The 21,694-nt window shown below is 38.8% G+C and overlaps 1 protein-coding gene across 8 annotated transcripts in view; it reads right to left on the reverse strand.

Moving 5' to 3' along the window:
• Positions 1–21,694, reverse strand: part of SMARCA2 (SWI/SNF related, matrix associated, actin dependent regulator of chromatin, subfamily a, member 2) — a 215,994-nt gene that overhangs the window by 132,309 nt on the left and 61,991 nt on the right. For all 8 annotated transcript variants that reach the window (XM_054502676.2, XM_054502680.2, XM_054502673.2 and 5 more), the window contains 6 exons: positions 21,152–21,571; positions 13,613–13,868; positions 6,388–6,514; positions 4,266–4,439; positions 2,649–2,822; positions 138–308 (listed from right to left, as the gene is read on the reverse strand). In XM_054502676.2, coding sequence (XP_054358651.1) covers positions 138–308; positions 2,649–2,822; positions 4,266–4,439; positions 6,388–6,514; positions 13,613–13,868; positions 21,152–21,571 — 1,322 coding nt within the window. The remainder of the gene's footprint in view (positions 1–137; positions 309–2,648; positions 2,823–4,265; positions 4,440–6,387; positions 6,515–13,612; positions 13,869–21,151; positions 21,572–21,694) is intronic.

Here is a 21,694-nt window from a genome sequence, read left to right on the forward strand (position 1 = left end):
CCGTTTATGCAATTTTCACAATTCAATCATCTAAACCTTCCACCAGTCTAAGAAGTAGTACTTAAAGAACAATACTCGCCTTAAACTTATCCCTGCCCATACACCCTGGACTCAGCCACCACCACTAGGATACACACCTTCTTCCTCCTCCTTCTCTTCTTCTTCTCTTTGGCTGCTTGGGCTTGCTTGTGCTCCCAAACCAGATTGGTCAGATTGGCTACATACTCATCGGTCTGCTGCAAAAGGTAAGCTAAACGCCTGTCTTTCTTTTGATCGATCAGTTTTCTATAACCCTCCTCATCTTCAGCCTATTAAGGAAAGAAAAGCACAATGAGAGCATAATATAAGCATGCAGACAACTCCACTCTCCACTCTGTCCTCCCCTTGACAGTCTGCACTTTGACTGGTAGGAGTGTAGCAAACTGGATGAGTTGGGCTGTTCAAGCCATTGCACAGAGTCTGAAGTGGGACAAACACACAGAAGTGTGACGCCTACATCCCAGGACACTGGAGTTTACAGCAAAGTCCAGGCACAAAGCCATACTGTACGTGTGGTGTGATTAAGCACTCTGAGCCAGCTCTTTGTTTTCTGTGTTGCTTTAACTGTACAAAAAGATTTTAGAATTTGACAATTCATGATCTAAACTTTATCTTTAACTCTATATTTTAGACATTTTCAAATATAATCAAAAGCAGAGAGAATAGTTTAATTTCTCCTATAACCAACCCCAAACAACAAAAACCAACTTGTGATGACTCCTGTTTCATTGCTATTCTTCCCCTAAACCCAAACTGAATTGTCTTGAAGCAAATTCCAGACATAATATTCTTTCATTCATAAATATTTCAAAAAATACTACTAAAGGCAAGGAATCAAATGGGCTTTTAACAAATAATGTCTTATATTCTAAAAAGTCTTTCTTTTTGGCATTACAAACTTTGTGGTTGACAGGGAAGATCAAATTTGGGGTTTTGTTGTTTTTTTTTTTCTTTTGGCCACAGATCTGCACTGAGTAATGGGCCCAGGTGACTGAAGACAAGTCACTTAGCACCTGAAGTCTGGTACTGCTGAGCAATAAAACAGATACAGTTAATTCCCACCTCCACCTCCCATTAAGCAACATGATGAGGTTAAACAGAATAAAACTCTGATGTACTCTAAGCCATTTTGAGAGAAATCTCTTTGTGTATCCCAATAAAAGGACACTCCAAATTATTTTTATCATGTAATGCCACGATAAAAGGAACAAGCTGCAAAATCTTTAAGAGGCAACTCCATTGCAAAAACAAAAACAAAAACTTGGGATCTTCTGTCCAGGGGTGTCACTCTAGCATTTGCCTGAGTGACGGCAGCTTCATCACTCAGTCTAGCTGCCGTCTGCCCTGTGGATAAGCAAGAGCCTCAAACGCTATTATAACTCTAATTGCTTTTGGTTATGGTTGAACTCACTTGAAGAAAGAGTGATAAAAAACTTCAGTTTCTCTATTATCTGTATATTCCATCATTTAATTGCAAAAATTAATGATTTGCAAATGCCTAATCATTAGTGTCAAACCAATCTGCTACTGAAGTTCTAATATAGTTTCACTTCAGTTGAGTCAGACAAATTTGACTGCTTAGTGATCAGATTACTATAAAAATGGTCTACTCAGAAACCTCTTGGACAGTCCCCTCTCTCCCTGGTATGAAGAGGGAGGCAAGATAGGGTAGTAAGATGTGGTAGTACCTGGACAGAGAGGCTTTTAAAACATAGTGTTTACTCTCTGGAATCCAAAAAATGAAAAAAAAATGTAAACTGTAATACCAGCAAGGAAGACAGTGTCACTTAGAACTTTTCAGGAACATAATTATGGGCTGAGACTAATGACCTTATCTTCATCTATGCAGGCATTATGTCCTAGATAGAATCTGCAGGTCTCCTATAATTATAACATCACACACACACACGCTTTTCTAAAATCCACATTGTGCTCAGAGGTCCAATTCCAAAAATAAATGGTCAATAAAAACAACTACTCAGGCCAATGATATAAACCTATCTCTTCTGTGCTTATATGCCCATTAAAAAATAACAGTGCAAATGTAATGATCCACGAATAGCCTTTGACCATAACAAGGCTATCACAAAAAAGGCAACATTTCAAAATCAACTTAAAAATCGCTTATTACACTGTTAGAGAATAATTTCTGCCATTAAAAAAGAAAGATAAGCACCAGAGGCTTCAAAATACAGACCTTCTTAGATTTGAAGACACGACTTAATGTGCTATTCATTCCAAAAAACGTGGTAATTCATCTCAAAGAGGCCATATTTTTAGAAGAACTGCATTTGCCATCCTTCCAGATCTGGTTATCAAACTCATGCAAAATATAGTACCTGCTTTTATGAGAGAAGCTATAATGTGTACCGCAATGCCACCCCAGGACACAGAAATACTATACTCATCAGTCATCCCCCTAGATTTTTGGCATGCATTGTCCAGGAAAGAGAAAAAGTTTTTACTTCATCTCCCTAAGGTTCAAAGAAATTTATTAAAATTTTTGATAAGCAGTTTTCATTTTTTTCTTCTACCACCATATTTAATGGTCTCACTGCAGACAAATGTGGGTTGAGTAGTTTCCTGGGCTCCTGCAGGGAGTTCCTTACCATCAGTCGCCGCATTCTCTCCTTTTCAATCCGCTCTGTCTCCTTCTTCTGCTCTCTTTCAGTGTTGGCATGCCAAGTTGCCACTGCTTTGGAGAGCTTCTGGATCTTTCCGGCCACAGACCGATGATATTCCTTAAAATCTTTTGCATGTTGCAAAATACTGTTCAGGTATTCCTAGAAGATCCAAAAAGGGAAGAAAAGGATACTTAAAATCCATTGCCCAGTGTCCTCTGAGCTATCAATGTTGTCCAAGAAAACTCTCAGTGTGTGTTTAACAGCATAGGAAGACTAGAATCTGTTTGGGAATAGGTGCTCTGGTGTCTCTGCAGTTGAGGTGTGGGCCATGGGGCTGGTGGGAAAGATAGCCTCTTCGGGTTCCTTTTGTTGCAAGCTTTTGCAAGAGAAGCCTCCTCAGCCTTGAGGGTGTGGCCACATGAGAATGGAAAGATCGAAGACTGAAAGAGACCTACAAAATGGCAATGATAAAATGTAAAGCAAACCACTCATTCACTGCAAAATAAACCTGAGGAACATGGGTATTTCCAGCAAAAAGTATGTCATAAAAGTAATGTTTTTCTGCTCTAACTACCCTAGAGTATGACACAAAATAAGTTTATACAAAGTTAAAATTGCCATGCAGAATTTGTATCCACTTTTTTTAAATATATACTCTATTTACACTAAAATCCAACATTTTTTCAAAAGGAAACTAAGCTAAGCACTAAATTAAGCACAGGAAAACAAATATAATTTACAGGACTATGACAGGAAATCAAATCCTACATCAAAATATTTCCAAACCCCCAGAAAGGAATGTTTTTAATATTTGCCTCTGTGAAACATTCAACTAGGCCCTTCAAAGAGGCCAGGACACTATTATATTTGTTATGAAAATAACTTTTTGCTCTCTACTTTCCTTTTCCAAGTTCCTGCTCCCAGAATTTTGCTGTAGGAAATCCACCTATGCCCACCCATTCAAAAACTTCCCATGGGATTATGAACATGACACCTGTTATGGACTGAATGTTTGTGTCCTCCCAAAATGTATATATTGAAATGCTAACTCCCAATATAATGGTATTAGGAGGTGGGGTCTTTGGGAGGTGATAAGGTCATGAGGGCAGAGCCCTTATGAATGGGATTAGTGCCCTTATAAAGGAAGCCCAGAGAGCTTTCTTGGTCTGCTTCCACCACATAAGAAAACAAGAAGTTAACAGTTTGCAATCCAGAAGAAGACCCTCACCAGAGCCCAGCCATGCTAGTACCCTGATCTCAGGCTTCCAGCCTCCAGAACGGTGAAAAATAAATTTCTGTTGCTCATCAACCACGCAGTTTATGCTTTTTTTTATAGCAGCCCAAACAGACTAAGACAGTACTAAACCTCATTCTGCTGCTAAGCAACTATATGACCTTGGGCAGTCATTTATATGTCCTGGCCTAAGCGTCCTTGTCTATAAAATGATGTGGTTGGATTATGTAAATGTCAAGGAACCGTTCTGTTCTGTGATGTCCCCACCACCCACAAGGGTCCATTTTTCAGTCATTCTGACCCCATTCGATGACTTCATTGGACAGCTCTGTCAAAGTGAGGGTGAGCAAAGCCCAGGGTCTAAGAACCTGGTGTTTCTGACGGCGTTTCCTCTCCTGCTCAATCTTCTGCTGCTTCTCCAGCTTCTCGGTCATGCGAGCTTCTCTCAGAGTCTGGCGCTTGCTCCGTTTGTATGCTTTGGAGTTGAGAGCCGTCTCCAGGGTCGTGTCCCTGCGCATGCAGGCCACCACCTCCTGTCTCAGCTGTCAAGAAGAGAGCAGTTAGAGAGCCTTCCGAAACAGAAGCTAGGTTCCTGAACTCTGGCCTGCTCGTGGTTGCATTTAATGGAATAGAGTGGGGCGGGGAATCTCTACAAGCTTCTCAATCACCTTTGGTTTGTATTAAATGAAGGAACTAAAATCATACCAAATGTATGCAATATTTTCAAGAATGGTACAAGATTTTTTTCCCCAAATAATTCAAATCAAAAGCAATTATAGTACTGTAACAGTAAAAGAAAGAAAAGATGTTGTCTTGCCTTTTAAATAACTTCATTTTATCTAATTATTCTAATGATACCAATTAGCTAAATAAGCTTTGTAAATTTTTCGCTTTGTTTTAAATGTCATGTTAACATTCTCTTTGTGTTTAAAGATTAATTTTAATGATGCTCCAAAAAAAGAATAAAAGAACTACTTGCACGTATGGTAGCAGCAGGTACTCAAACAACGTTAATTCATAGTCTCATACAAAGGATGGGAAATATGAGTTTTGGCTTCCTCCTACTCCAATAATGATATTCTTTCCAAGAGATCTACATTTTATATTATATCATGAACTTATTTTAGATCATAAATGTAATACTTTTATCTGTACTGCATGTTATGTGGTGGTAGGGAGTAGGGACTGGAGAATACACATTAAATAATCATTCCACTGAATCTGAAATATCATTAGTTACAGTTAATTTAATTGGGAAGCTTCATAAATAACAGATTTTTTAAATAATATCAAACAAAAATCAGAAATCAATAAGAGTCCAGCATGGCAATGCTAATTTGAACATAAACATATTCTGAAAAATATACTTGGTTAATATTCATTTAGTAAGATTTTATCCAGCACTTTATTAATTCATCTTATGAGGTCACCAACAAGAAAGAAGTAAACAGAACTCAGAGAATTTTCCCTTTTCTTTTTAAAATTTAAGCTGAAATCTACTCTTACAAACCAAGAGCCAAGTAACACCTACCCACCACTAATGTCCATCTGTGATATTATAGCCAGTAAGGCAAATATACACCCAAATTCCTACCACAATAGCAAGTGGAGTGGCCTGTGATTTCAGTCACATCCTCCAACAAACCAAGTCAACACTTCCAAACTACTTTTACTCATTAATCATTCATTTTGCATGTTCCAGACTTTAACAAAACAAACCCATCTGACTAACAATGAAACGTTCCTTATCCCCTTTGGGTTAGTGAGGCAATCTGTGGATTAGCAAACTTGAACCTTTTCAGTCCACAAGGCAAAACTCACCAAAGTGAAAATTAGCTCTAACTCATTCCACTAGTTTGTTACTAATTTAGAAATCAGAAAATAGGTCATTATACTGGCTTTTAATAACTACTGTAAACTACAAGAACAGATAATTTACTGATTAGTCAATATATGAGCCTGATGTGATCAAACACTCCAAACTTAGATATTGGTGAATAAATCAGCTATAAGACATTGCTTTATGTATTTCTATAAATGATGAACTACTAATTCAGTAGAGTGGCTATCATATTTGTTAAAATTATTTTCATAGTCATGGCTAGCACTTTACATCTGTGCTTACAAAGAAGCTCCAATCTACTACCTTCTGGTTTTTCCTTGGAGCCACAAAAGCAAACACGAGCTACCCCACTTGTTCCTAAGGTTTTTCATCCACGGTAACAAAATGCCATAACTCTGACTTTGTAAACCATAGTACAGGAGGAAAAACTCTTTCCCATATACAGAAGAGAAAACCAGAATAATAAGCAGTTCATCTTCATTATTTTTAGTTGTAAGCTGTTGGTCTAAAAGATTCACTATTTTACTATGTTTATATCTTTATATCTTTATAACAATATCGAATAGACTAAAGGCAACACAGACAACACTTCAGGAACAATTACATTTATTTCCTACATCTCAGATTCATTGGGGAAAACATATTACCTGACGCTGGAAATTGAGTAACCGAAGTGCTTTTAGTTCCACGGTTGCTTTGGTTCTTAAATCTGGTGGCAAAGAGCCAGGCAGATTTTCCAGTTCTTGTATCCTATGAGCTATGCGGGCCTGAAGTCTAAAGGAAACAATAAAATGGGGAAGAAGGGGCAGGGGAAAAACACATTACAATTTAATCTTAAATGATAAACAATGACATTAGGTTTAAGTTCAGGGCAAAACATATTCCAGATACTGATAGTTGATTTCTGACACCCAACTAGAATTTTTGATGTTAAGCAGAGAAAAGCTACCTTTGCATTAATGCAGACAGGTATATATTACTTAACAATGTGGCTTCCTCCATAACCTCTATCTAACACTAGGGAAAGAAGGTTCACCCTGCATCTAGTGGGGAAGTCAAATGTCCTTGCTCGCTCTTAGCAGAGAGAAAATGAGAGACAGAAACAATTGACTCGCCTTCTAACTCCCAGCCAGACAGAATGCAGAGCTGAGAGGACAGACTTTTTTCTTCCTAACTTCTAGTTCTGTCCTAAGGCAACCAGACCATTTGTCTTCTTTGCCAAGATGCTGATGACGACAGCCATTAAAGTGGAGTGAGCAAGAACAGTTTTAGGTGCTGATGCCACAGAAATCAGCCAACCCTAAACATTCAGAAAGCACTCTGCCAGCCACAACCACTTCCTCTGTGAGCAGAACTTGCTTGAGAAAAGAAAATACAAATGAGGCTGTTTTAAAAAAAATCAGGGCCAGCAGTAAATAGTACTCAAAAACTAAGAGTTTCTAGAAAAGGATGTTGAGGATTCTCATTTTACACACCATCAAAAATATAACTGCATGTACTTCTTCATAATAAAGGCAGAGTAGAAAATAAAAGACCTCTGACTTTAGCCATTCACTTGGGATACTATTACTGTTAGATATATAAACTGCTGGTTTTAGAGTTCACCTGAATCCTATTCTGACAAATAATTATGCGCTATTTAACACTATTTTTAGAACTACAGCCCCTAAATTTGAGGCAAACTGTACCGAACTAGATTTCAACAAAGAAAGAATAATAATAAGTAATAAGTTAAAGGAGGCTAATATTAACAGCACTAAATGCCTTTAATGTACAATTTTATTTAATTATCTCTCTCTTACACACACAGACACACCTCTATAAGGTAAATGTTATAATGGTCCCATTTTACTGATGACGAAAACTGAAGACACCTGGAGATACCACTGAGCTAGAAAAGAAGGGGGCCAAGATTGGAACCTCAATTTGCCTGATACCAAAACCACTGCAATAAAATGATAGATAATTAAAATATACTTTCTGAGAACTTTCCTGGACCTCAACTATAAAAGCTGAAAATTAAGAATTCTGTTAAAAATTATGCACAGCCGTAAAAAACAACCAAATCATGTCCTTTGCAGCAACATGGATGCAGCTGGAGGCCATTATCCTAAGCAAATTAATGCAGGAACAGAAAACCAAATACCGCATGTTCTCACTTTTAAGTGGCAGCTAAACATTGGGTATTCATGGACATAAAGATGGCAACAATACACACTGGAGACTACTAAACGGGGGAGGGAGGGAGGGAGGGCAGCAAGGGTTGAAAAACTTTTAGGTACTATGCTCATTAGCTGAATGATGGGATCAACTGCACCCCAAACCTCAGCATCATGCAATATACCCATGTTAAGAAACCTATTCATGAATCCCCTGAATCTAAAATAAAAGTTGAAACTGTCTTAAAAAATGAATATTACAGTTTTTTTCAAACATGATGATGTTGCCAGAGTACAGAGGTGAGAGGACAGATTTTTTTCTTTCTAACTTCTAGTTCTGTCCTAAGGCAACCAGGCCATTTGTCTTCCTTGCCAAGATGCTGATGACGACAGCCATCATTTTCATTAACATGAAAAAGTGAAACCTCCTGGACCTAAATGCTGTAGAAGATCTAATACTTCATATAGCCCAAATATCAAAATGAGTGATTTTTTTAAAAACCTACAGTTGCTTAGTTTGGAAGGGAAATAAAATGTCATCATTTTTAAAAATTTAAAAATGGTGGTAAGGAAAACTATTTTTCAGGGACTTCACTAAAAATAATATCTAAGACTGATTCTTGTTTTATTTGCTATACACATGTTATTCGTTCTAATTTATTAAATGATTTGTCATAATGTGTTAATATTATCACTGCTACCATGCTGTTGTTGTTTTTTGTTTGTTTGTTTGTTTGAGATGGAGTCTCTCTCTGTCCGCCAGGCTGGAGTGCGGTGGCACTATCTCGGCTCACTGCAACCTCCGCCTCCTAGGTTCAATCAATTCTCCTGCCTCAGCCTCCCATGTAGCTGGGGCTATAGGCATATGCCACCACGCCCGGCTAATTTTTGTATTTTTAGTAGAGACGGGGTTTTGCCATGTTGGCCAGGCTGGTCTCAAACTCCTGACCTCAGGTGATCCACAGGCATTGGCCTCCCAAAGTGCTGGGATTACAGGCATGAGCCACCATGCCTGGCCCGTGCTGTTGTTTTAACTATGCATACCAACACAAGCAATAGCATTTTTAAGTGCTATTCAAAAGACTGAAAGTTTTGTATTTCATGCAACAATAATAAACTCATCATTTTACTCTTTTGGCAAAATTGTTCAAATTCTCCCAACTTTCTTCCACATTCCTTGTACTAGTGATACTCATGAGATTATTACTGTGGTTTTTAATTTTCACTATATGAAACAGACATCTACTTCATTTACTCATTTTCTACAACATCTATGTAGCCCCAAATCTCTGGATACAGCAACAGATAATGCATCTTAACAATTAAGATGTAAAGAAAAAAATCCACTATTGATTTTTTTTGAAATATATAATTTAAAGGGAAAAAATAAAACTGAGACAACTTTACTTTTACAGGTTAAGGCCATACCAAAGGAAAATTAAATATTACAGTGGCATGAGATCATGGCCAATGATTTGGTTATTCCACATCCTTGGTTCTAGATTCCTTGCAGATCTTTCTTATTTGAATATTCTAGAACTCAAACTATCCCTTGGTATTCTGATTTACTCTCTTTACCAAAGTGGGTCTGATGCTAAATTAGAGAAATTCCTACTTAATCTTCCAAACAACCATGGAACTAGGACTAAATAAATAATCGTAGGATAACTGGGTTGATAGGGTAGAGATTACATTACACTGAACTGGGAGGTGGGAAGTAGGGAAGTGGAGGGAAAATGAGGAGATGGGGAGTGGGAACCCGGGGTAGATGGGGCACTGTGTGACTAAGGCACTGGAGAGAGAGGGTGGGAGCGAGGGGGATGCACTTCTCCCTGAAATGACTACTTCTCCAAGGAGCCCAGTTATTTGTCAGTGAATCTGATTCCTTGGCACAAAAGAATCCCTTTTATGGAGGGGAGGCAAGAAGTACAAAGTACAAACTCTAGGAGAAGAGGAAAGGTAGACTCCATAGTAAAATTATATGCATTTGATTCAGCACATGGTGGGGAAGAAGCAAAGGTACAGGAGGGGCTTCTTTAACACAGAAGATTATATCTTTGTTGTTGTTGTTGTTAATAGAAATCTTCATTTTAAATAATGCTCCTCTCCAGACAATTTCATCTCCCCATCAATGAGATTCAGCAGGTAGTCCGATAAAGAGATTCAGGATTCTAAACTTCCCCAAACAACAACAAGATGTAATACTGCATAACTGCAGGGGACTCATTTAGTGTCCTCACGAGTACAGAAAATTGATGCAGAATTAGGTCACACAGGTTTTCCATACAGATTGAACAGTAAATCAAGAGGGGTTACTGTTCTGGCAAGAAAAAGAGTTCCATTAAAGGTAACAGATATTTGTTCAGGTCCAGAGGAGAAGTTTATGATTCCTGTAGGAGAGTTATTTGAACAGAAAATGACACTGGTACATTTTGTTCCTTCAAGGAGCCGAGTGACACTTTAAAAAGAGAGTGTGTGTGACTTTTTGTAACTCTGCTGGTAAAGCAGCTATTGGTAATTTTTGAGGAGGAATTTTCAGGATTGCAATGGCGACAAGGGCAGGTCAAAAAAAAAAAATCACAGGTAAGCAGCCTATGTCTGCTTCCTAACACAAAGAGGATATACCGCTCTTTTCATACTAAATTCTGACTTTATTCCGAAGAGGGCTGATATAATTCAGAGATGTTCTTCCCAAATAAACCCCTTCAAGTGTGAAATACATCTTCCAGGCAAACATTTGTGGAATTAGTTTACATGCCAATGTGATGATTCCAGAGGTACTTTTGATCAGACATCTAACTCTAAATAGAAGAAAGCGAAGTTAGGCACAATGAGAAGGCAACAAAAGTGTGCCAAAAAGAAAAAAAAGAAAAAAAAAGCAGTACAGGGAAGCATCTCTCTGACACTTACTATGGAAGTAATAAAGTTCCATTATAAGAGAAAGATGGTCAAAAAGAAAGGATCCAATTTAAGTGGGAAAAATGTTTGAACTAGAGAGCTTGTCAGAGCTGCAGCAAAGTGCTCATAGGCAGACATTTATTTATGCTATGAATGAAAAAGAAGGTCAATTTGTCAACGTTCTGATTTTATGATGAACAAGGAAAAGCAGCCAACCGACTTAAATGTTAAAAAAATTTAAGATTCTGAAAATTTCCTGTCAAATTTCATAGACAAGGCAAATGATATTACAAGACCCAAAGAAATTAACATCTGTTCAAGAATTTCTGACAGATGATTTTTGCTCAAACTAAGTTTATCAAATTGTAAAAGAAGTTCTTTAGACCCTTCTCTAATCTTTGATCAGATGATAAAGATGCACTGGATCCTAACAGTTATCAATGCTAAAGGCTGGTAAGCCATTCTATCACAAAGGGTCAAAAGAAGAAAACAAATAGTTCATTTGTTGTCTTTTGCAAGGGCCTAAGGGACTTAATTTAACCATTTTAAGGGATAAATTTAATCTCTGCAGTTGAACAACTTATCTTCAAATAGGCAGAAGACAGCCATTGCTCTGTAACCAAAGAATACAAAACATGCCCCATAATGCTGTCACTACCAAACTGTGCTTCTTCTCCAGGTGGCCATGGGAAAATTCAGACCAAAGGACCCACGACCTTTCTGGATTCAGGGTTGTCCAGATCAATCATTTCAAAAGCCACATGGCTTTACAAAAGAGTAGGCATTTATAAAGCAATGATAATACTATGAAAAATAGCCATTCTCCACATTTTGTAATGCATGTAATTTAAAAGATACTGACAGCATTTTTTATTGACATAGGAGTGCAGAACAAAAGCTTTTTACACATTGGAATAGGCCAAATAGTACTACTTAATACTGTGCACTTTGGAAGACCATCCACTAAGGTCATCTCCAAAAAAGTTCCTAAAATAAACTTATTACAAGAAAGTCCTGCAATGAAAATTCCAGAAAAAATGATTAAGAACATTTAGGAGTTAGCAAAATAAAAAGTTAAAACACACTTGTGCACACACACATACCAGGCTGAAAAAGGGAAAAAAGTCTAGACATATATAAAAATGTCTAGCTATAGAAAGCATCTCTTTTCTAAGGGTAGTTCACATAGTTTAACAAAGGTACTGGTAATTCAAATGGGAAAAAAATGTTTTAACTAGGGAGCTTGTACAGAGCTTTTTCCTTTCCTAGGGTAGGAAAAAAAATATTAGCTCTTAGGAAGTCAGAATTTTAGAGCATCCACATTGTATTTCTCTATTCTATTACTGACTTTTTCCAATACTTTTAGCTTTTTAAAAATTCAACAGTAACATACAGAATGTACTGCACATTAGTCTACTGCACATGAATAGAGGAATATGCTAGTATTTGACTTTATAACACACAGCAATTATTCACCCAGCAGAATCTGCCTATCAGCACTGAAATATCAATTGACAATGAGTAGCTAGCTCTCTGGGAATACATGAAATGGTGGAAATAGCAATATAAAACCTCTTAACAGATGATTATTAATAGTGATGAGAACAAAGTTACACTCTTCATCCAAAAAAATAAACACATCTAATGGCAAGTTATTCTGATTTCTTTCAGATTACCTCTCAAGGCTGGTAACTTAGTATTTTAGTCTAATAATAAATGAGTGATGTGCTTTTCAATAAAGATTAAGGTAATATTTTAAAAGGGAGCCCAGACACTGTTTACCAACATTCTCTATAATTTTTAAGCTCTAATTTTCCTTAAAATTAAGAAGTATTTGGGAAATAATAATAGGTATTATTTATTGAATGTTTCAGTATCATTTTATCTTCCCAACACTATGAGAGGTAACTTCTTTTAGCCTAGGAGGAAACCGAGTCACAGAAAAGAGACATAACTTCACCATGGTAAGAAGTTACTAATGACACAGTATGCTTTCTGGCAGACTCCAGAATCCACAATCTTAGCTTTATTTTATCTTGACTTAATACTTGCTGGACTCCCTTTTGGGTTGACTTTAACCATTTACATCAGGGGTCTTCTAAATACACCCTGCAGGCCAAATTCTGCCTCCAGCCTGTTTCTGTAAAGTTTACTGAAAGGCAGCCAGCCCATTATTGTCTACGGCTGTCTTCACACTACAAGGGTAGAGGTGAGTTGTGACAGAGACGGTATGGCCCCACAATGCATAAAATATTGACTATCTGGCTCTTTACAGAAAGAGTTTACCAACCTCTGATTCTGATAAATGGGCTGAATCAGGTAAAAATTAAGTTTCTGGACTAATAATTTAAATATAGACCTTGTATAAAGACACTTGCACAGGGTATACCCATAAGGCCGGATCACACCATAGACACATGTGAATTAAAACAAAGATTATACCAAGCTACCAAAGTATGCTTTAGTAGAAATGTACAATTAACATGAAAATCAGGCCAGCACAACACACTCAACATCCCACCACCTCAGTCATTATTGAACGGCACAAGCACAAACAATGACAATGTATTCCATAATCGAAGTGTGAGATGATCACTTTCTTGGGTCCACAGGAAGTCCCCGTCGGCTTTTGATCTTCAAAACCCCAGTGCCTACCTCAGCACCAGGAAGGCCACAAGGGTGGATAAAAGTCTTCTGACTGAATGGGTGAAAATCACAGTTTGGCCAACCAAGGGGGCAGGCACCTCACCCCCCTAGGCTTGGTGGCACGTGCTAGAACACAGCAGGTGAGCCCCTTTCTGGTGGGGTGCATTACCTGTATTCCCGCTCTTGCAGAATTTCCACGGGGTCCAGGCCTTGCGGTTTCTGGATGGGGCTGATGCGGCTCTGCTTCTGCTGCAGCTGAAGGATGGGCGAGGGCTGCCCCGGGGCCGGCTGCGGCACTGAGGGCCCGGGCACTGCGGCCGCGGGCGGCTGCGCGGCTGCGGGGGGCGCGGGCGAGGGCCGGCCGCTGGGCGCGGGCACCGGCAGCTTCTGCGGGGTGCTCGGGCCGCTCAGCTCCGGCCCCGGGCCTGCGGGACAAGAGCGACATGGGCAGCTCGGGCGGGACGGCGCCCCGCGGGCCACACCCGGCCTGCCCGCCGCCCCCCGGGGCCCAGTGCTGGGGACCATTAAGTGTCTTAAACACCTAAGGGAAGAGAAGAAAAAAAAAAGGAGGGCAAGAAGGAAGAGGAGGGAGGGAGAGGAGGGCAAGACAGGGAACGGGGTAAAAGGAAAAAGAAAACGGAGAAGGAAAAAGACACAGAAAGAAAAAAGAATCTGGCATCTATCCCCATAGGGAAATGGCATTCACTAACGAACATGGGTGCAAATGATCCCAAAATGACTGTGACTTAATACAACTAATTAAGGAAACTACTGCCAGCTTTTAATGTAGCTCTACAATGGGTTTCTTTCTTTCTTTTTTTAATTACAGATGCATTGAGAGTTCAAAAAAGAAAGGGAGTCACCCAACAGTCAGATGCAATTTGGGTATGGTCCTAAAATCACATCTTGCAAAGTGCACCTCAAGCCCTTTTAGGACAGACCTCTATCCCAATCTAAAATAGCCCTGCTGTTAGAACCCATGCTTTACAAACAGAGCAACGAGTTTATCAGTCTTCTGATGTGAACTACAAGGAGCACACGCTTTTTCTTTTAAGGCCTATAAAGCATATTTCAGGTTTAATCAGTGAATTTTGGGAACTTAAATTTTTTCTTACTACGTATTAGAAAACATTTCTTAAAACATTCATTGTTAGCCAAAAAAAATCTGCTCGTTCCACCTAATAAAAGTTAGCAAATATTAGGATTCAAGGGAACATTATCCCATGTTATCAGAATAAAACAATATGTAATCTGCAAGCTTGTCAAAGTGCATTGAATAAGTGAATTTAAAATAATTTTCCACATTGAACTTCATAAGTTTAAGTTAATTACTAGGTACAGACTTAAATTTTTAAGTGTTCCATTTCTTCTCCTAGATGAATTTTTAGTTGCCTTAAAATTATAATTTTAGTGATGCTACCAGATGAATTAAATTTTTGTTAAAAGAATCTCAGTAAGCAGATGTTAAAGTCCAGAGCATTCTTCCAATTTTTTCTAAATCCTTTCTAAGAAAAAACAGCTATTAAATGGTAACAAAAATAATAGTCTACATACTTCAGAGCGATTTAATAATTAACCATACAACGACATACATTATGAAAAACTGAACACATTTATTCAATTTCCAACAATCACCAATTCGAAATGGGCTTAAATGACAATACAAAGAAAGCTATAAGCAAACATTTTGACAGGGGGAATGTGAAGAATTAGAACAAACTGCTTAGGAAACTACAGTGTGTCTGTGTTTGTGTCGTGTGTGTGTGTCTGTGATGTTATTGTTCTTTTCCCCTCCTTCTAAAATTAGGTAAAACATTTCCTAAAGATACAGAGCAAGGTAAGATTTCTTTTTTAGGTAATTTCCAGCAGTGGTTCTAGGGGTTGATGAAAAAATCTTAGGAGGAAAATGCACTTCATTTTATTTTTAATTTTAGGTATTGTAGATGTACCTCTATAATTAAGAAGTTTTTTCATCGAAGTACTTTTTTTCTGTATAAAAGGTCCTTTATGTAATGCATACCTTTTATAATATTATACATTTAGAGTTCCTTTCATCCATATATAAGAAACCAATTTCTAAATATTAAGTCTCAGGGTTACTATGCATTGGAATAAGTTATCAGGGGAAGTTTTAGAATATTTTTCCCTGGAGATCTTTAAAACAGGGTACATTTTTCATTTGGGTTGCTCTAGGTGTGATCCAGTCAAGTAAGAGGAGATACAGATTTCTAACATTTATTTTAATTCCCTATGATTCTATGACTCTCCTTAAGAAGCTCAAGAAGCTGGTAGAATTAAACATATTTGAAGACTTGGTATAAGCATGCTAAATCAGGAATTTAATACATTTAGGTCCTCTAAAAGCAACCACCTTTAGGTCTTACTGATAATATCGGAAGAATTACTTTAAATTTAGTTCTCAAAGTGTTTTTCCTCCCAGTTCAAATAATTCATCAACAAAAGCCATAACACCGCAATCACGTTATAATTTCACTTGTACTGGCACTCTCTTCTTTAGCGTTATTGCCTATAAATACCCATGCAGAAGATTATGAAGACTCCTTGAGGTATAGTCAAGTCACTATTTTAAAAACTACATTTAATCAAAGAAAGGTACCCAAAGCATATCTGTCATCTCTGGTACAGAATCTAGTCTATGACTCCAAACTAGATCTGATATATGCATGGACAGCCTTCTTCAGTCACTAAATAGAAAGATATTCTAATTTTGTTGATTCACCTGTAACATTGAAAGACAGAGAGAGATTCAAACATCTACTTATATATTCCAGTCTCCAATTTAAAAGTACTGCAACTTGCTGTGCACTAAACAGGTACATTTAAACACCCTGTATCTTTCCAGAAAAAATGCTCTTTCACCTCAGCTGTTATCACCTGCTGGTTGTGTGAGCCTGAGCAAGTTACACAACCAATCTGTGGCTCAGTGTCCTCATCTATAGAATGGGGATAGTAATAATAGCCACCTCATAGGGCAGTGGTGAAGATTCAATGAGATAACAGTGTCTACATGTTCAACGCTCGGCTTTTGTCGTTTTATTGCCACCAAGGACAGGGAGATAAAGAAGCCTAATTGACTCAGCTTTATAGAAAAACCACATGGCAAAAGAAAGGTCTTTCAGGAAATTCGGTACCATATTAGCTGGCAACTTTGGGAGTACTCTTTTTCTATAGCAATTTCAAAGTGTTTCAACAGTTTAATACAACTCCTCAGCACAGATACTCAGATGAGTCCACCTGCCATGTGCTCCCTGGAGTCTGCTACCAGAGCTACCTAGAGCAAACTCCACTTCCTAGCTAAACACCACAAGTTCATTTACTGTGTGGGTCTATTTTCTCCTCCCTCTGACAGACTGTATAAAAATGACTACTTAACAGCGGCTGGGAAACTGAACACAGCTTGCTGCAATTAGCCTTGCCCAAACTCTAACTACCTATTCATTAGGTTTTCTGCCTGTCTGTCCCTCAGGTGGCTTACGGGTTCGTTCGCCTGGCTGGTTTTGCTCTCTATCGACAGAAATCATCTCCTCTACACTAGACACTGGTGGTCTGCTACTTGACAAGACTTTTCCCTGGTATCTTCAAATGGAAGACAAATCACATTCTTTAGTTTATCTCCTACTCCCTCTCCAACGTAAACAATTTAGGCTTCATTGTCAGAGGTACAAAATGCCATCTGCTTTCCCTTCAGTCCTCACTTTAGGAGTCAAAGTAGAAACAAAGTAGAAACTCTGGGCCTCCAGAAGGGAGTCCCAGTGCAGCTAAGGGGGGAGGGGGACAGTCTTTATTGAATGCATCTCTATGCCTGATTTGATGCAATAGGGTAACGAATGTATTAAAATACCCAAGTCTCACAGGCATAGAACTTCTAAGCATTCAGAGCTCCCACTTAGTCTTCCGGCATACAGGACATTCATGCAAATAAAAGATCTATGCATTCAATAAGAATTTAAGGGGTTTCCACAGGTTGGAAAAAACAGATGCAATAAAACATATTTAAATTGAGCATATAAAATTTCAGATATCAAAAAAAACACTTTATTTTCTACCATAAGGTCTCTCCCTCACCCCTCAAAAACCCCAAATTTTTTCAGTTCCCGTTTTTCTTTTTGTTTGAATCTCTGAAAGGAAAAGTGAATCAAAATGAAAAGAAAAATGATGGGTTAGATTTGAGCGGTGCCCACAGCAGGCAAGGGCACATTCCATCATAAGAGTGGCTGACATTTTGTAGGAGAAACCACTGCAGAGTTATGTGTTCCATGTGCAATGCCTCGACTCCAATCATAATTCTTTGGTGGTGGCTAGGATGATGTCACTTTTGGTGAATTATAACTTTGGAGTAGATTTGAGGCAGACCACCCCAGCCAAAAAGATTCTCTTCACACATGAATAACACTAGGAAATGGAACAGAAGCAAAATGGGAACACAACTACCTCTACATAAGTGAATAATATCCTGAAATATTAGCAGGGGTGTTTAAAAGTAATTATACTTTATTTTATAAAAAGGAGATAAACAATAAATAGACTAATATGAACTTTAAAAAGAAAATCATGCCTTATTTTTACTTTTCTAAAAGCCAATCTAAAAAAAAATTATTTTTGGCAAGTAAGGTTATCTGTTTCTCTAATGAAACCTGAGATGTGGGGACAAGTTCAGCAATGCTGTCAAATGGCAGTGCCCTCTCAGTGACAGAAATGGGCTCATTCTATCTGAAGGAGATATCTTCTTTCCTCCTTCATTCATGTCTCCTTTCCACTCTTCCATAAAACCCTACCTGCCCAAATATTGTCATTTCTAATGAAGCCCCGACTGTTGAAAATTTAAAAAGACATGAGCAGTGAGTAATAAAGTGAATTCCCTTTAATGACAGGCACCTGATGACGGAAGATGTAGGTACTGGAGTCAGGTTAAAAAAAAAAAAAAATAGAGCCCTCTCCTGAAAATGATCCAGAAAAGGCACTCAGGATTGGGTTTATTAGGACATGAAGCATTTATTGTGTACAAGTATCCAGATAAATGGAACTTCATCCTTTAAATTTTACTACTTTGTTCAGTCACATTATTTTAACCTTGGATTAAAAAGGTTTCTCAAACAAATCATTCTGCTTCCTACATTCTTAACTGGTATCTTGGAATCTTTTATTACTGAGTCTAGCTCATTCTTAAAAATACCAATGCTTGGTGATGTCTGTGACAAGATGATATCCCAGGACCAACTGTGAGGTATAGCAGATCATACCCAGAAGACATCATCCCAGACTACTACCTTTTGGGAGTTCAAGTTCTGATCCCTCCTCTCCATCAACCTTTCATGTAGCTTGGTAGTTACCAGCCGGCCTCTACTTGAAATTCTCCTAGTTAATACTCTTCACATACTGAGACATGGGACATAAAGATTACCAATTTTGTTGACATTGTGTCCCAGAGTAAGAGGGAAAAGGCTCTAAGTAAGGTGTGCAGATACTGTCTCTTTACACACAGAAGTACAATGCTTGCATCTTGGTACACAGACTTTGTGATAGGTTTTTTTCCTTGTCATGAGCCTTTTTGCCATGAAGGAGCCAGTGTGGGAAAGTGATTAAGAACAGGAGTTCTCAAGTCAAATTGCTGGGGTCTGAATCTCGACTCTCCATCATTAGTTGTGTGACATATGCAAAGGACTTATCACTGAGAATGGCACATGAGTAGGCCAGCAGGCACTCAGTGAGGATAAGCCACACACACACATATACATACGTGCTTTTTTCTTCTATCTGGCTGCATTCTCAAGAGCTGGAGTTTTGCAGTTTTAAAACCTCTAAATACTTTTAGGATTCAAACTGCCATTTTCTGCATAGTTTCATGTATAACCTTTCCTGTTCCCAAAGCTCAGTTCTCTATGATCCTCCACTTACCAAATGCCTCCACGGTAGCCACACAGAAATTCTGGAGATGAAATGATACTTTCTTGCCCTTTTAAAACCCATTGCCATGGTCTGAAAGTTTATGGTCCCCTCCAAATTCATATGTTAAAATCCTAATTCCCAGGGAGATGGTATTAGAAGGTGAGGTCTTTGGGAGGTGACTACTTCATGAGGGTAGAGTCCTCATAATTGGGATTCATGCCCTTATAAAAGAGGCTCCAGAGAGCTGCCTTGTCTCTTCTGCCATGTGAGGACACAGTGAGAAGGAAGCCATCTATGAATCAGGAAGCAGGCCCTCACCAGACACTGAATCTGCTGGTGTTTTGAAGTTGGAATTCCCAGCATTCAGAACTGTAAGAAATAAATTTGCTGTTTATAAGCCACCCAGTCGATGACCTTTCATTACAGCAGCTCAGACTTACGAAGACATCCATTCTTAAGGCTATAACAATTAATAAGATGAGTATATCTCTTAGGTAGGCCTACTCTTGGAGCTGCCTCTACCAGAAAATAAACATATACAAACTCAGTAGGCAGAATATTAATAAAAAAATACTAATCTGAACTCTCTCCCATGGTATAAGGCCCAAAACCCAGGAAGAGTACCAATATCCCAAACTAATTGTTTGCAACAATCTGCATGTCAGAACTTGCCTAAATGAATGGAAACCACTCAGAGGAAATGGTATCAACGTCAAGGAAGTAACTCATTCCCTAGAATCCAAAGCTTTCATTAGAATAGACCTATAAATTCTCTGCTTTTCCAGTTCTTTAACAAAACGCTTCCTAGAGAAAACAGCCTTCATGGAAGATCACTCCACAATCCCTGCACCTCTGAAGTCTATCAATGGGATCAAGACAGAAGACCAGGAGGCCATGCAAAGGATTATATCATTTCTACCCATTGTATAATGTCATAGCTTCAGATTTCATCCCAAGGTGTATAAGAAATAGGCCATGTTGAATCTGTTAGTCTATTATGAACAAATGCTATTGACGTTTCTGTCATGCAGTGCCTCTTACACTAATGATGATGATAATAATAATTTAAAAAATAATCTCACCTGGGAAATCAACTCTATACTCTCATGCTAGAAATGGCTTTTTCTGAGAAACTGGTAAGGAACTTCCTTCCAAATGGCAAGACTTAGATATAGGACTTTGTCTCCTTTTGGCTCTGATTGTCAAGAAACTCAAGTCATCTTTGAAGCAAATACAGCAACTATGAGAACTTTTGCAGCCCTACTTTCTTGCCTCAATTTCTTACTTTTTTTTCTATTTTCCCTTCTTTCTGATTTTGCTACTCATAATTATTTTACAACAGGCATGCTTCTTGTAAGCCTCTCCAGATGTTCTTCATAACAAAAAGGGATAGAAATAAACAAATCAACAAATTATAAAATGGCTCTAGTGAGGATGATTTGAGCAGTGAGTTTTGGGGATGAAATGCACTAAGTCCAGAGGTTCTTAACCTTGTGTGTGTGGATGGGCTTCCAAAAAACCTCGAACCTCTTGAAAGAGAATGCAAAATCACAGGTGCTTTTTCCCTGGGTCGCCAGCTTGCACAAGCACCTTTTAAGGTTAAGAAACACTGCCCTAGGTCTCAACAGCAGGGAAAGACCAAGAATCTTGGCCATCTAAGTGGAGAAAGGATAGAGAGCCAGTGAGGTATAACAAAAGGCTACGTCAGCCCCAGGCTTGTAACAACCCAGTGTTTTGGTGAGCAGTCTTTCTTATCCGAGTTGGACCATGGCATTATTCATTTGGTTGCGTATTAACCTACCAGATGGTCTGTTGTAGTTAACAAGGGCCGGCTGCTGTTGTTGCTGCGTCTGTGGTTGTGGTGGCTGCTGCTGCGGCTGCTGTTGCTGCTGCTGCTGCTGCTGCTGCTGTTGCTGCTGCTGTTGTTGCTGCATGCCAGGCAACGTCCTTTTCCCCTGGACTGCAAGCTGCAGCGTTTCGGGGAGGGGCTGGCCCCGGGCCAGCATTTTATAAGCTAAAATCTGAGCTCGAAGCTGATGCAGCTGGACAGGACTGAAAGGTGAGGGACCTCTGTTGGGCTGGCTCATGGCCTGCGGATCACCTGGGATGAGGGTCCCTGGCTGGCTTGGTGGCATCTGAGGTGGAGTTGGGCCTCCTCCAGACATAGGGCTGGAGACGTGCTCTGGGGCTCCTAATGGAGATGGGTGTGGTGACATATAACCTAAAATAAAACACAAAAGGAAATCACAGGCTGCCCCTGACAACCCTGAAAGAGAGATATCCCTGAATACTCTAATAATTGTCTACAGCAACACTGTCGGACAGAAATTTAAATGACATATCA

Source organism: Pongo pygmaeus, chromosome 13 (genome assembly GCF_028885625.2).
Source record: "Pongo pygmaeus isolate AG05252 chromosome 13, NHGRI_mPonPyg2-v2.0_pri, whole genome shotgun sequence".
Lineage (NCBI taxonomy): Eukaryota > Metazoa > Chordata > Mammalia > Primates > Hominidae > Pongo > Pongo pygmaeus.